This window comes from Fistularia commersonii, chromosome 29 (genome assembly GCF_037954325.1).
Source record: "Fistularia commersonii isolate RoL2024-O1a breed Wild chromosome 29, RoL_Fcom_v1.0, whole genome shotgun sequence".
Lineage (NCBI taxonomy): Eukaryota > Metazoa > Chordata > Actinopteri > Syngnathiformes > Fistulariidae > Fistularia > Fistularia commersonii.
Genome location: NC_141312.1, coordinates 4060179 through 4074601, shown reverse-complemented (window position 1 = coordinate 4074601; position 14423 = coordinate 4060179). Strand labels below are relative to the sequence as shown.

Below are 14423 nucleotides of genomic sequence, written 5' to 3'. Positions count from 1 at the left end.
TATATGGGTAGATGCATGCTGGTGTTGAAACGTCCTGGCAGGAAACCTAGAGGAAGGTTTATGCATGCAGTGAAAGAGTACATGGAGTTAGTTCATGTGGGAGAAGAGGATACAGAGAATAAACTTAGATGGAGGAGGTTGATTTGCTGTGACAACCCCTGAAGGGAGGGAAAAGCCTAAAGTAAAAGAAGTATGTTTTAACTGTAAAAAGGAGAGCCCGGAGAGAATGAGGCCATTTACGCACTGGGTCGTACGATCCAGGGGTTTTATAGATAATCTGGTTTTATACATCAAGTTGGAGCTCAAAGTACGACCTTGATGCTTCACTCTGTCAAAGTGGAAGCGATATTATCCGAATGATTGCTCACACTGGGCGAGATAAGACCTATTTACGTCTGATCTCACACACATGCTGTGTATGAGCCAGACTTGGACAATGAAACAGCCAATAATACAAGATTACCTCGGGGCCTAAGACTGGAAGAAGCATTGAGAGAAACACGTGGCCGTAATCCGAATTATGTTTAGAGTTTATTCTCAGTTTCATCTGATTTCTGTTATCTTTTTCGTGTAGCTACTCAAGAGGACAAGATAGAAAAGATATGCCAGCTCTCTTCATGTCTTTGCAACATACCTGCAAAAGTTAATTTTCACCATGATCAAGGAGCTTATTAAGTTCTATATTTCAGCCTGTCTTTTACTTAAAATTCCTCTCTGCATGGTATTTCACTAATCTTCAATTTTTGATTTTCCCTTTCCTCAAATGGAAATTTCCATTTACGTCGGCCTTAATTCAAGCGTCCCGTTGTGCTGTTTTATTCCTCTTCCAGACTGATCTTTGCTTTGGTTCACTGTCATTTAATCGTGAGTAGCATAGATTTGATGAGATGTGTGACAAATAATAAAAGGTTGTTTGCTGAATTTACTATCGGTATATTTTGTGATGCTTCTGATCAAATGCACACTGGACACTGACATTAACCATAGTGCTCAAATGCATTACTAATTTTGAAATTGCTATCATTTTTTTCATTTTATCCATTTATTTATTCATGCATTCATTCTCTACACTGCTTATCCTGCAGCAAGGGGTTGCAGGAGTGCTGAGCAAGCATGCAAACTCCATCTTGCTGTGTGACTGGACCACCACAACACCTCTATTTTTCCTTATTTTTTAGCAAATGTCAAAAAAATGACAGACAATGGTCAACAATGTGAAATGTATATTTCATTGCTCGTGACTGACATTTCTTTGCCTCTCTTCATGGATGACATTTGTAATGAAGTAGGTTACCTCTGATTGCCATGTGTTTGTTTAGACCAAATGACATCTTTGCAATAGATTTTCACCACAGCGCTTCATCTATGACTCACTAACGATCACCGTGTGGCTTCCTGTTGTGTCTGGCAGTCGTCGCTCTCAAGTTATCTCTTCTTTCTTTGTTAAGTGTCTCAAAGGATTCAACGTAAACGGTTTTAATACATTTGGGGAGCTCACGATATGGCTGGAAGCTCATTGGAAGCAGCAATTTCTCTTCTGTTTCTTGCCTCCAGTATTCAAGGTAATTCTGGACGATATCTCCATGACTCAAATAATGTATAAGCCAAGATGAGATATTCAGCGAGGTGTAACAAGCTGCCTCAGTATAGCTACTATTTTGTCAGTGTGAATCCCTGTACGCTTTTGATGGACTTCGAAATAATCGTTGGTTTACATTTTTTCTTTTCTCCTGTGTTGTTCGACAGGGTTCAAGAAGTATTCTGTAATCCACAATGAAACAATGGAAGCAGTTTGGGGCCAGAACATATCAATGACATGTATTTTAAACACCAGTCAGATAGATAATGTCAGCATTATCAGTACAGAATGGTCTAAGGGAGAAACTGGAAGCACAAAGCTGGCACTGTATTCACCAAATATAGGGTACAATCAATTTGAACCCAACATCTCCTTTCAGAAAATAAATAATGGGGGCAATTTTATAGGCTCCTCACTTGAGCTTTTTAATGTGGGCAACGGTGACAAAGGCGTTTACATTTGTAACTTTGCAACATTTCCATATGGTTCCATCTCAACTAAAATAAATCTACAAATCAAAGGTAAGCAGCAAATATTACTGGATGTCTCAAGCAGATGTAATAATGTACAGAACAACAAACAGTACGGCTATAAACTATATCTTTTGACATTGCCTCTGATTGCATCAGTACACCACTGTAGCTTAGAAGGTGTTTACTTGAAAGAAAGTTTCTTTACTAACTGCAAGAACAAATGTATTAATATGCTTGACTTGAAATGTATATCGTTATTCCTTAAGGGATTTAAAAAAAAAAAAAGCAGAAGATTTGGATTACTTCCAAAATGTTATTTGTCAGTAATCTTTTGTGTTGTCATATGAATGGCATACATGCTGTGCTTCTATTCATGTTGCTATATATTATTTTTGTCAGTTGAAATCAATTTCACCTTGTTTTTTTTCTTTGTTCCCCGCTCAAAGAGTTGAGCGTCATGTGTGATAAAGTCAGCCCTGTTGAAGTCACCAGAGGAGAAAATGTGACTATTCACTGCACATCAACTACCGGAGCACAGTACAGGTGGACAAAGGTAGAAGAAAAAAAAAGAATAAGGGAAATATGTCTTTCTATGGAAGTTCCATCATACAAGTCAGATAATTCTTTTTTCATCTTGATCCTGTGTTCTCCTGAATGTAATTTTAACTTCTGCTATGAGACAAACCTTTTTTTTATAATTGCAAGAAAAAAAAAAAACACACACACACACACACATATGAATATTTTTTTCTAACAAATTTTCAGTTACATTGCAGTTTTGCGTTGTATGCAAAAATAAAAAAATATATACATACATTGAATCCTATTTTAAGAACACTACATTTTTCCTAAAAGAAAATTAGCACATCTAACCAAAAGAGAATTTACCACTGACATCATTTGCTAATAGACAATACCTGGGAATGAACTTTTGTTGACAACAGAACCCAGCTGGAGGGATCAGTGCTACAACAACAAGTATTTAGAAAATCTCACTTCCCCCCCCCGGGGGGCTTATAGACAACAAAAGACGGGAGAGAAAGGAAAAAAAAGAGATGATCCCAAAAATGCTGAAATGCCTTTCAGGCATTTTCACAACAACAAAATATCTCTGGTGGCTGAAAGATGCATAACAACAGAAAAACCTTTACGAAAAAATAATTGCATGCCAAGGGTTCCATGATTCTTGGTCATCTCTGATAATAGGGTTTCATTACAAATCTGATGAGTACGATTGTTCTACTAGCTGAACGTTGTTGTCATCTACAAGGACGGTGAACTGGTGTCAGAGATGGACTCTCTGGAGCTCTGGAAGGCGACCGATACGAGCACAGGTGTTTATACACTGACTGTCAACAACAGCCAAGCAAGTCTGGAGAAAGAGTTTGTCATCACAGTGAGGACAACCACAGACTTACGAATGGGTGAGATTTTTGGCTTCCTCCAAGTAAGCAAGTAGGTCAGATTTTAACAAGCTCAAAGCAAAGAAACACATCAGTACATTGTAGCTGACAAGTTACATTTGAAGATATCGATGTACAAGTTGAGAGCTAGATATATATATTTTTTGGGGGGGGTTGTTAATTTATTTTAAAAAAAAAATATTATTTTGAAAAATTTGGAAAAAATTGCAACGAATGAGTGAGTGAGTGAATGTTGTCTGTATTTGCTTCTGGCCCCGCAATTGACCCGTTCACGTTGCACCCCGCCTCTCGCCCGATGGCAGCCAAGATAGGATTCAGCATCCTCTGCCACCCTGAATGCAGGATAAGCGCAGAAGATGGATGGATAGATGGTTGGATATATTTGAAACTAATAATTTGTCTTCTGGAATGAGATTCAATGCTGAAGAAAATGTAATTAAATAATTTTCCTTTTTAATTGTTGTGCCCCCGATCATGCTTGGATAAGGTATTGGTCCTGTGTGCTTTACTTACCAAATCAGTTACGCCAAAATCATTTCGAAAAAAAAAAGAAAATAAATAAGGGCGCTGTGGTGGCATTCTGGTTAGCACTTCCATATCACAGCAGGAGGGTCCCTGGTTAAATTCAATATCAGGTGGAGTTTGTATGTTCTTCCTGTGTCTGTGTGGGTTTTCATCCAACAGTCCAAAAACATGCAGTCTGTTCATCAGAGACCCGAAATTGCCCAGATGTGTGATTGAGAGCGTGGATGATTGTATGTCTCAACATTTGCTTGACTCGCAGTGAGTCCTGGGTGAACCTCACCTCTTACCAAATGATAAGGAAGATACGCTCCAGTCTCCTACAAGTCTGAGTGCAGGATAAGAGGTACAGATAATTAATGAGTGAATAAATAAATACAATATGCCCTTGTGTAAAAGGAACAAAATGGCATCAGAAGTCACTTCCGGCTCTTAATGGACTTTCAAATACAATAATGCAGAGCCCCAACGGCCATTGTGTCACAGAGTGAGAGCACAATCTGTTGGATAGATAAGAGTAGTACAGCCTTGGTGATGTTGTAAAAACTAACAGAGTTTGAGACAAGTTGAAGATGCCATTTTTCTGCAACACTGCATTGCATTTGATATACTTAATAATTTGGCCGTGATCATTTCCCTGGGATCTGAAATGAGGTGAATGGTACGTTTCTCACTTGTTATCTATGAAAATTCATCATTGAGATTTTAATGAAAGACAAGAGAATACTGATAAAAAATAGATTAGGTGTTAACTTAGCAAACATACTGTACAGTTTTATGTTCATCACCGCCGTTTTAATGACTGTTGGGTATTGCCCTCAGAGATGGTTCAACCAGATAAATCTTGCATTCATACTTACTAAACAGGTCAAAAGAGTTATATATTTAATAAAACTCCTTCTTGGGTCATTATTATTGCGAGCATGAACATTTTCTCATCTTATTTGACATGCTGAAATCACTTTATGTCCCTTGCAGGGCAAATGCCAAACCTCTGATTGAAAGAATACCCCATCTGTATCAGCAAGCAGATTAAAGATATGGGTTTCATTATAAAAGCAAATGTCTATGCAGTGAGAAGACCATTTTTCAAACATCTGGTTTTAATATGTACTCATTTTTCAGGTTAAATATTTGTCAAGTGTGGTGGTTGTGACTGACTATTCAACAGTTTAACTGTATTCAAACGAACACCTTTTTAAAATGCCACTCAACTGGTGGATAAGGCATGAACATAAATGATTAAGGAATTTGAATGATATCTCTTCTTTTAATATAATTTGTAAATTTTAATTGCATTGACCTATGGACCTAATATGCTCTAATGTCCTAATTTCCCCCAAAATACATTAATACCCCCTCCAAATGTTGAATGTGAATCAGGCTCTGTGAACAACCATGATTTAAATTAAATAAATGTATAAACAAATTAACATGGGGGAATAAACAAAATAGGAATCTGCTGTTTTGCCTCTTTCAGAACCCATGACGGTGACGCCACACAATGCAAGAAGTCTGGAGCCATTAACAGATACCACTGCCACACCTGCAGCAACTGGATTCTCAACAACAGATAGCCGTACCGTTTGGACAAAAGGTCCAGGTGACAATGTAACTGTTTATCATACCAGTACAGATTAGGTGATAATATAGCAAACATACGGTGCTGTTTACAGTTCATCCCCGCAGCTTTAATGACCATCGGGTATTGCCCTCCGAGATGGTTCAACCAGATAAATCTTGCATACACACTTTTCAAACACAGCAAAAAAAGATACGTGTATAATCACGCCTTTCTTTTATTTGGTCAATGTTATTGCGAACATTAACATTTTCATTCAACATTTCATTTGGCACGTTTAAAATTGCTTTATGTCCTTTGCGACTCTGGGAACCTTTCATAGAAAGAATATCCATACTGTATTAGCCAACTGATTTGAGATATGGGGTTTGTTGTAAAAGCAAATATCAATCAAATGAGAAGTCCATCTTGTTTAAATGTATTACTTTCTCAAGCTTAATATGTCAAGTGTGGTGGACTAAACTAACAACACTTTAAAAGTAGCTCAATTGTTGGCCAAGACACGAAAGGATATGATTAATAAAATTCTTTAGGAATTTGCAAAGCGTCGTCTGTACTTTCGATCCCATTTCTACATTCTGATGACTTATGGACTGAATGTGAAGAATATCAGGCAATTTCATCATTTCCTCCCAAATTAATTGAGATCACCTTTGAACTTTAACTGCAAGTCAGGCTCAGTACACATCTATGATTAAAATTAAACGCACAATCGCAATCTACTGTTTTGCCTCTTTCAGAACCCGTTACAGTGACACCACACAATGCAGAAAGTCCGGAGTCATTAACAGATACCAATTCCACGGCTGCAGCCCATGGATTCTCAACAACAGATAGTGTTTATTTTCAGACAAAAGGTACAGGTGATCACACCGTTGCGTTGCCATTTTCTGCTGATACACATTCTGGCCCTCAAGTTAATACAGCTCTATGGCTGCAGATGAAGGTGGCACAATGTTCAGAACAACATGGGTCCCTCATACAAATCCTCCAGGAGGGGCGTCCGCGATGACAACGCAGGAAACTAGCTCTCTGGGAAACAGTTCAAAAGTCTCTGGAAACCCCAGTGCGACACCAAGTCCAACTACTGCAAATACCAAGGTTGGCATCAAAAGTGAAGGTACTTGTTTCTCCATATTTGAGAATTATGAATGCAAAGGATTTGTGATTTCTTACCTTTTATTTTGCTAATTTCACCTAACCTGCTCGTATGTTATTTGACTGTCTTCAGCACACCTGAATCTTTGTAAAGATCTATCTTTTTGTTAATGCGTGCAACAACTATGTTGCAAGAGGGGCTGATTTATACCTGAAATATACCTTGCTGTTGAAGTCCTGCCCAAAACAAGCATGGTTGATGTGGATGTCTTTCCAGATCCATATTTAAGGACTTTGGAATTTTGCAATGGAATTTTATAATTCATAATTTTATAAAGAAAATTAGTTCAGAACCATTGAAGTATTAAAATGATTGGGACAAATAAGCTGTTTCACATGGAATCATTCTCACTTTCTCATTCCAATTAAATATTAGTGTGTATTTTGTGAAAATTACTATTTAAGAGTTGTGATGAATAATAGCAACACAACAGCTACAAAAGTACATTTGTAACAACTTATCATAAAGTTCAGGTGGACATTGCAAAACTACCAAATGCCTACAAACTAACTGAGATACTGTGTTTGCATAAATAACTTCCTTTGACTTCCAATGTGTTGTCACTTCCTTAGTAATAACATAAGCAAGAGCCCATCAAACACAGGCAAACTACATCTGCAAAGATCAACTAAAATACCACCACCATTGTCATTCCAACAGGGTTGCAGGTGAGGGGGGGCTGGAGGTCTTCAAGCTGTGACAGACTTCGGCAATTTGCATTTGACTGCCTAAAAACAAAATTGTTCATCATAAACATTGATCGTATTTGCAAGGAGTTTAATGGGAGCAAACCGATCAATGTCCAAGTTTAAAATGAGTAACCGCTGACTACATAAATGAGACTCTCTTCTTTGCATTTTTCTTCTCAGCCAATCAAAGGACACCCTTGCCATTAGTGTTCATCATCACTTCAATTCTCCTTTTTATCATTGTGGCTGGCATTATCTACAGGAGACATATTCTAAAGCAAAGGTACAAATCTAACCAGCAAGTCAGATAAAAATTCTCATCTGTAAATACTGTCAATGTATATAGAATAAACCATTTGCATTACACTACCTACTGAAGAGTTTATTGTAAAAAAGCAAAAAAAAAAAAAAAAAAGATGAAAATAACTGTTTTTCTACTCTCTGCAGGATGGATCTACCACCTCCATTCAAGCCTCCGCCTCCTCCAGTCAAGTATACAACCTCAAGGCAAAAGGATATTCAGATGATCCCAATATCTTTGTGTGAATCAACTGACTCTATTGAATTTGCTGTTTAATATGTATGCATATCTATCTGTCTATCTCCACACACACACACACACACACACACACACACACACACACACACACACACACACACACACACACACACACACACACACACACACACACACACACACACACACACACACACACACACACACACACACCACTAGTTGCAAAATTGTAGCCTATGTGTATATTATAGAAAGACACATGGGCTGTTTGCTTACACCACATTCATAAAAGGGGGAAAAGTTTTGAAGTTCATTGTTTCTAACCTTGTGTGGCACAGGTTGCAAATGGAAGTCTGATTGTGGAGAATTATTTGACCTATTTCTTGTTGCTTGATTCATTACTGAAGAAACCTTTTTTCCCCTCCTGAATTTCAGCTGAATTTTGAAGGGTGTTTACATGCCCCGCGTGATTTATTTGCATGTAAAAGCATTTCTTGAAACTGCTGCTTTTATCAAGAGTCATTTCCCATAGAAGGCAAATAAAATACATATTTTCCTGGGCACAGATGTAGAGGTCAGCAGCATTAGAGCCTGGTAAGTTTTTGTTTTTTTCTAAAAAACAGATAAATAAATTGACTAGATACACTGGACAGACAACATTGAGTCACAGAAGGAGTGTCACAACCACAATGACATGTGTGTGCACTTTTTGTGTTTCTTGCCGGTATATTGTATTTTCAAAAAGAAGCAAAATCATTCTAATTAATAATCTCAACAGCAACTATGCTTAACCTAAACTATTTCCAGAGCCTGGTTTTCAAGTGAACACCTCCTGTTTCCCTGTACAAGGCCCAGCGTCAGGATCTGGCCAGAGAACCTTGCTCTGACCGGGAAGCGCCAACCATTGCACCTCCATCCCACCAGAAAGGGGGAAAAAGAATTTTCATTTACCAATCAAAATTCCACAATCCTTTTTGAATTACATCTCCGGGTGCCAGTTATTTCAATTATTTGTGTTCATACAAAGTTATACTTATTTTGTGGGGTGCTTTGTCTGTACTTCCACAATTTCACTTTGTATGATTGCCTTTGAGTAAAACAGCCCATACAAGCCAAGCACAACAATGGTGAAAACAATAGAGCGTGAGGATTCGAAATCCTCGACACCTTCAACTGTAAATCTCATTATTGTGATTTTCATGTTAGATTGTGATAGGCCTTTCATAACAGTTCAAGTGTCAATGTTGTTCGAAAAATATTCGAAATCTGCCTCACAGCTTCCTGTTTGTAACTGAAGGGTAACCACAAAGGGATCTGAAAGACTGTAAATAAGGCAGGCTATGCAACAGTGCAGCTCACTTCAGTGAAACCCTGTGAGCGGATGCAAACACTGACACTTTTGTTCAAGTCAGCTGGATTATGAACTGCCCTGAAGGTAGGGAAACTAAAAGTCTTTTGTTGTTTTGTTTTTTTTGTTCTGTTTTTTGAAATCTATATTTCATTTAAAAAATTAATTATGATATCATTAAATAGCAATGACATTGATATTAATTCAGATTTGATTTTTGTATTCAAATGCTAATTTTACCACCTGAGGTTGATTTATTGAGGAAGGCAATCATTTGGTTATTATTTTTTGTGCCCTCTATCCATGTGTGTGTGTGCTTACATGTAACGGTATGTTCCTCTGTTGTTTAATAAATAACGTTCGTTTTTGCTGCTCTCCATACATGTATTTTTAATTAGCACAGCTAAAGCTACTAGACTCCCAAAATACTAAAGCTATGGCAAATGAATCACTATTGTTTTGTGAAAATTGATAGAATTTAATATACAACGCTTTTTAGAAACTTCTTGTCAAAATCTTCTTGTCGTGGCAACTGGACTTGAATTTCTACACTTGAAGATGTTTCACCCCTCATCCGAGAAACATCTTCACTTCAGAACTGACAAAAAGACTTTGACAAGAATTCACCATGACCTGGATGACTGAGACACCTTTTTAGAAACATAGAGAATTGCTTGATATGATACTATTATTAAGCGTGGTTGATATTTTGGTATATGAAACTGATATAGTATGCACCCAAAACAATTACATTGTAAAGACTTTTTCTTTTTCTCCGGCGCTTTTAAAAGGTCCTCTGTTTGCACGGCTTGAATTATTTTGACACAGCTATTTTATTTGTTTATTTGTGTGTGTTAAAGAACATGGAAGTCTAAAACCCTCTGCTGACACAGAAATCAATTTTGTTTTAATTTGGTGAAAATAATATATGCAGTTCAAGGTGTTTATACTTTTTTTGTTTTTATGTGTGTTCTAGATTGTAGAAAGGAATTGGTTGGATTGGGATTACTATCTTTGGCTCTGCTGATCTCTTTTTATCTTAATGTCATCAGCTATGTCAGGCAAAACCGTTCACTAGTGGGAGGTATGTATATGGTGTATAAATTCAATGTCGTAATGGCACATATTATATAACCCACACAACATTTTGTTTCAACAAACACAGATCAGCACAGTAATGATGGAGACAGGTATGAGTTTTTTTGTTCATCTTGTCTTTTTATTTCTGTATCCCCCAGGTGGCTATAATATGTGATGCCAGGTTATACTGTTGCACCATTAATCTATATGTATAAAACATATTTCCATTCTCTTTCTTGTCTGTAAATGACATCTTTGATAAAAAACAAACTGCCAAAGGGTTCCTCAATATCTTTTCAAAGCCTTTTAGAGGGTGAAGGGCCCAGTATTCATGATGTCAATCACAGGTGTCAGGAAAATCGCAATCATCACTTTCATCAACTGGAAAATCCTATCTATGGCAACGTCAACACAGGCGAAGAAGGTGAGCGCAGTCCTGTCAGCCCCCGTCCCCTTTACAGGAAGTGTTGAATCAGTTTCCCTTTCGCATTTCTTTTTTTGTCTTGACCTCTGCACTTTATATTACAACAGTTTCCAAATGAGAAACACCAGTCTTGACATTGAGATGAGAGACAAGCAAACCTTTTTTTTTTTTAATTATGATTGAATACATAGAAACTAAGCTGGATATGGTTGTTGAAATGTAAGATGTTTTTTGAATATTTTTTCCTGAAATCAAACTATGTGGATCATGTTAATATCTAATGTTGCCGTGTGTACTTGCTCAGGTTCTGGGGTCGTTGTGTATGAGAGTATGACCTTACAGGACGTGACAAATCGAAAGAAGGTAATTGCTGAAAGTGCTGACCGGCACTTTTTCGCCACCATTATGAAAAGTAATCATTTGATTTGTCAGAATATTCCTGCTTACTGTGGATATGTGGCGTAGAACATTTTGAACCTCACTGCTTTTATTAATTTGTACTTATGTCTGTCTTATGTTATAAAATGCAAGCTAGTGTAAAAGGAAAGTGCCTAACATCCATATGAAAGTAAAAAAGGCATAAGACCCAAAAAATGCTTGAATGAATTTTTTTAGTGCATTTTAAATATACATTTCTACACATCCCATAATAAGTGGATAAATGGACACTGCTATAATTAAAATGTTTACTTTCTTAAAATAAACTAGCCTTAAAATTTTCAAAGCCCAGGTGTGAATGTCCTTGCCATAGATTCAATCTTTATTTTCACTAATGTAAAAGGGGAATTTTACCAATTCTTTTTTGTGCATTTTCTCTGCAACCAGAATGCAGTGTGCGGCCCAACTTATGCCGTACTGGATCGAAAAGCAGGCAAAAGATACAAGAAGAAATACAATCAGACAGGCTTGACTCGCAGTCCAGACACTCCACATCATCAGCTACCAGTCCATCTCACATCCCCAGCAATACCCTCTCGTGATGATGCGGATGTTCAGCTGCCTAACAGAGACTCCAGCCATGTGGTTTCACACAGTACCATCTCTATGAACCGTCATCAGTCATTGGAAGACAGAGAAAATGGCAAGGGAGGATTGATGTAGGAAGGTTAAATCCATCCATCCATTATCTACCCCTTTTCCTTCACTTAGGGTTGCAGGGAATGCTGGAGCTTATCCCAGCTGTCATTGGGCGAGAGGTGGGGTACACCCTGGTGGGGTCGCCAGTTGATCGCAGAGCAACATATAGACACAAACAACCATTCACAGCCAAACATAAGGGTAATTTTCCTCATTTTTTGGTCAAACCCAGGGTCAGAACAAAACCGATGGACAAAGTGCCCATAATGGTAGTGTATATTGGGAAGAATCTATGGAGTAGGACACTGACAGTCTTTTGTCAACGGTTGTCATGACGATTTCTAACACCCCCAAAAATTGTTGCAATAATTTCATCATTGATGTTTAAAAAGGTTTTTGCCCAACCCCATTGATGAGCAAAATCAAGTCAAGCTGGAGGTCCCCATTTCCGAAACATACGAGAGCAGAATACTAAATGGATAAACCGGAAAATGGATGGAAGGAGTAACCTTGCCTGTGTACCAAAACTTTTGATTGGGCAAAGGTACAAAATCTATTTGCATTGTGCATTTAATAGAAACAATACTATTGACTCTGAATTAATTCATTCAAAAAAATAACAAACCGTGTGGATGGAAATGCCTGGATGGTTAAGACTCTGAATATGACTGGACAGTTTCGTGAAAACAGTGTTCAACTTGTTTCCACAGATTAATCAGAATTTTGACCCTACCTCCTACGAATTGATGGTAGGGCAACTAATTGAGGGAAAAGGGAAACAACATCTTTTTGGTGAACATCTTTTTTAACATCAGATGTAACAATGGGAGCCTTTAACAAACAGAGGGTAATTCACTGTTTGTTAAACCCCTAATGAAGAGATATACAGTAGGACACTTTTAGTATCAGATGATGTGCTTGTTGCACTATTTTATGTGCTAATGGGTATGTTTGTTCCTACTGCATTGGCATGATGATTATTTAGAGCACAATTAAATGAATTTAAAGAAATGATTTTCTACTGCTGTGTCTTCAAGATCGAGAACCAGATCATCACAAATATTCAAAAGGTTCTGTACAGCTGAGCAATTTCCTGTAATGCAAAGCGAATGTACCTTTCACTTCTCAGAATTTCCAGTCAGAGATGTGAAAGAAATTGAAAAGAAAAAGAAAAAGGAAACAGAACATGTGAACTTTGGAGGTCTCGGGAAACGTGGAACTTTTCGTTTGTGACGCCCCGCAAAAAGTAAGGAGGAGGAAAAAAAAAGTGTGATTTCAAAGTTATACTCAGTCACCTGAACTCAAAGTGTAGTGAGACTACTTCCTAGTCATGTCAATTTAATTGTCCTAAATTATGTTTAAAGGTCAACAGCATCAAAGACAACCTGCACAATTATGAATGAAGATCATAAATTCAAAATTATTAAATTAAATTGTGCCATTACTGCACATTGGTTAATGAATAAAAAAAATTGGTGTCATGTCTGAAAAACAAAAGTGTGACATGTTGCGCGCACACACACACACACACACACACACACGCAGACCCGCACCTAAATGCAGCTGCTGTTCCACCTGAAGAGTAAATTCATCACCAGATATTCAAGGAGCGAGTTATACAGTAAGTGGATACATTGCCCCCATCGGGACTTATGTTATGGAAATGTGTCTGATACATGGTATTTAAGTGTCAACCAATGACATTATTCATTACCTGAGTATCGAATAATGCCACAGTGAATGGGTGTGCTAACTGCTCAAACAACGACATCCCTTTCTGCAACACTCACCTCAGAAAAATAAAAAATTAAGGCCGGCTTGAGAGCAGAAAGAGCAGAGCTATGAAATCAACAGCGGATGCCTGCAGTGCACTGCTTGTAAACAAATTTGTATGTTATTATGATCTGTTTTTCCCATACATATTCATATTTAACCTGATGTGTTAATATACTGTATAACTGCGGCTGATGTGCTGGGAAGTGTAACAGAGGTAAGCATACAATATAGAAGTAGCATCCGTTGTTGTAATAATTTGAATGTGAACTGGGAACTGCATTTGCACGCAGACCAAATTGGGTCGCTTTATCTATTGGACAGTGTTTTGAATGTACAGAAAATTTGAGCTTCAGTTGATAATAACATGCATAATGTACAATTTTCTGATATTTGAAAGTTCTGAAATGCTATGCAGACTGACAAAAATATTTAAACTGTAGATCAAGCACGATGAGCATATGGCTTTAGGGGAGCAGTAGGGAATGTATGTGTGTGAGTGTGTCGGGAGTAGCAGCAGTAGTAGAAGTAGTAGTAGTAGTAGTAGAAGAAGCAGCAGTAGTAGTAGTAGTAGCAGTAGTAGTAGCAGCAGCAGCATGGGCAACCTGTTGTGTGGCCATGTCAGAAATACAGATGTGCAAGCAATTTTTTCAGCTCCTTTTTTTTAGCCATTTCCTTATATATCTAACTTAATAAAAAGTACAATGAAAATTAAGTCTTCAATAACAATCAAAAGTGAATCACTTTAGTTTAGCCGGTGAGCTGTATATGTTTGT

General features: G+C 37.6%; 1 protein-coding gene across 3 annotated transcripts; it reads left to right on the top strand.

Annotated features, from left to right (window-relative positions):
• The first annotated feature begins 1434 nt into the window (after positions 1 to 1434).
• On the top strand, positions 1435 to 14397 carry LOC147216706 (uncharacterized). 3 transcript variants are annotated; one of them, XR_015109083.1, is made up of 14 exons: positions 1435 to 1562; positions 1747 to 2100; positions 2499 to 2605; positions 3323 to 3476; positions 5479 to 5601; positions 6321 to 6437; positions 6521 to 6700; positions 7609 to 7711; positions 7876 to 9380; positions 10270 to 10377; positions 10459 to 10483; positions 10721 to 10797; positions 11102 to 11160; positions 11623 to 14397. XR_015109083.1 is itself a non-coding variant. In XM_086177348.1 (9 exons), the coding sequence occupies exons 1-9, from the start codon at positions 1502 to 1504 to the stop codon at positions 8003 to 8005; spliced, it is 1329 nt and encodes a 442-aa protein (XP_086033474.1). In that variant the 5' UTR covers positions 1435 to 1501; the 3' UTR covers positions 8006 to 9787. The 3 variants fall into 3 exon arrangements, 1 of the variants encoding a protein (XP_086033474.1); XR_015109082.1 differs by having other exon boundaries at positions 10676 to 10797; XM_086177348.1 differs by lacking the exons at positions 10270 to 10377; positions 10459 to 10483; positions 10721 to 10797; positions 11102 to 11160; positions 11623 to 14397 and having other exon boundaries at positions 7876 to 9787.
• Positions 14398 to 14423: the final 26 nt, after the last annotated feature.

What these genes read in the sequence shown, in the direction of transcription:
- LOC147216706 (XM_086177348.1), top strand. Translation starts at nt 1,502, where the DNA reads ATGGCTGGAAGCTCATTGGAAGCAGCAATTTCTCTTCTGTTTCTTGCC. An exon ending in AACCACAGACTTACGAATGG is followed by an intron (nt 3,477 to 5,478) that starts GTGAGATTTTTG and finishes TGCCTCTTTCAG; the next exon opens with AACCCATGACGGTGACGCCA. An exon ending in AGACATATTCTAAAGCAAAG is followed by an intron (nt 7,712 to 7,875) that starts GTACAAATCTAA and finishes TACTCTCTGCAG; the next exon opens with GATGGATCTACCACCTCCAT.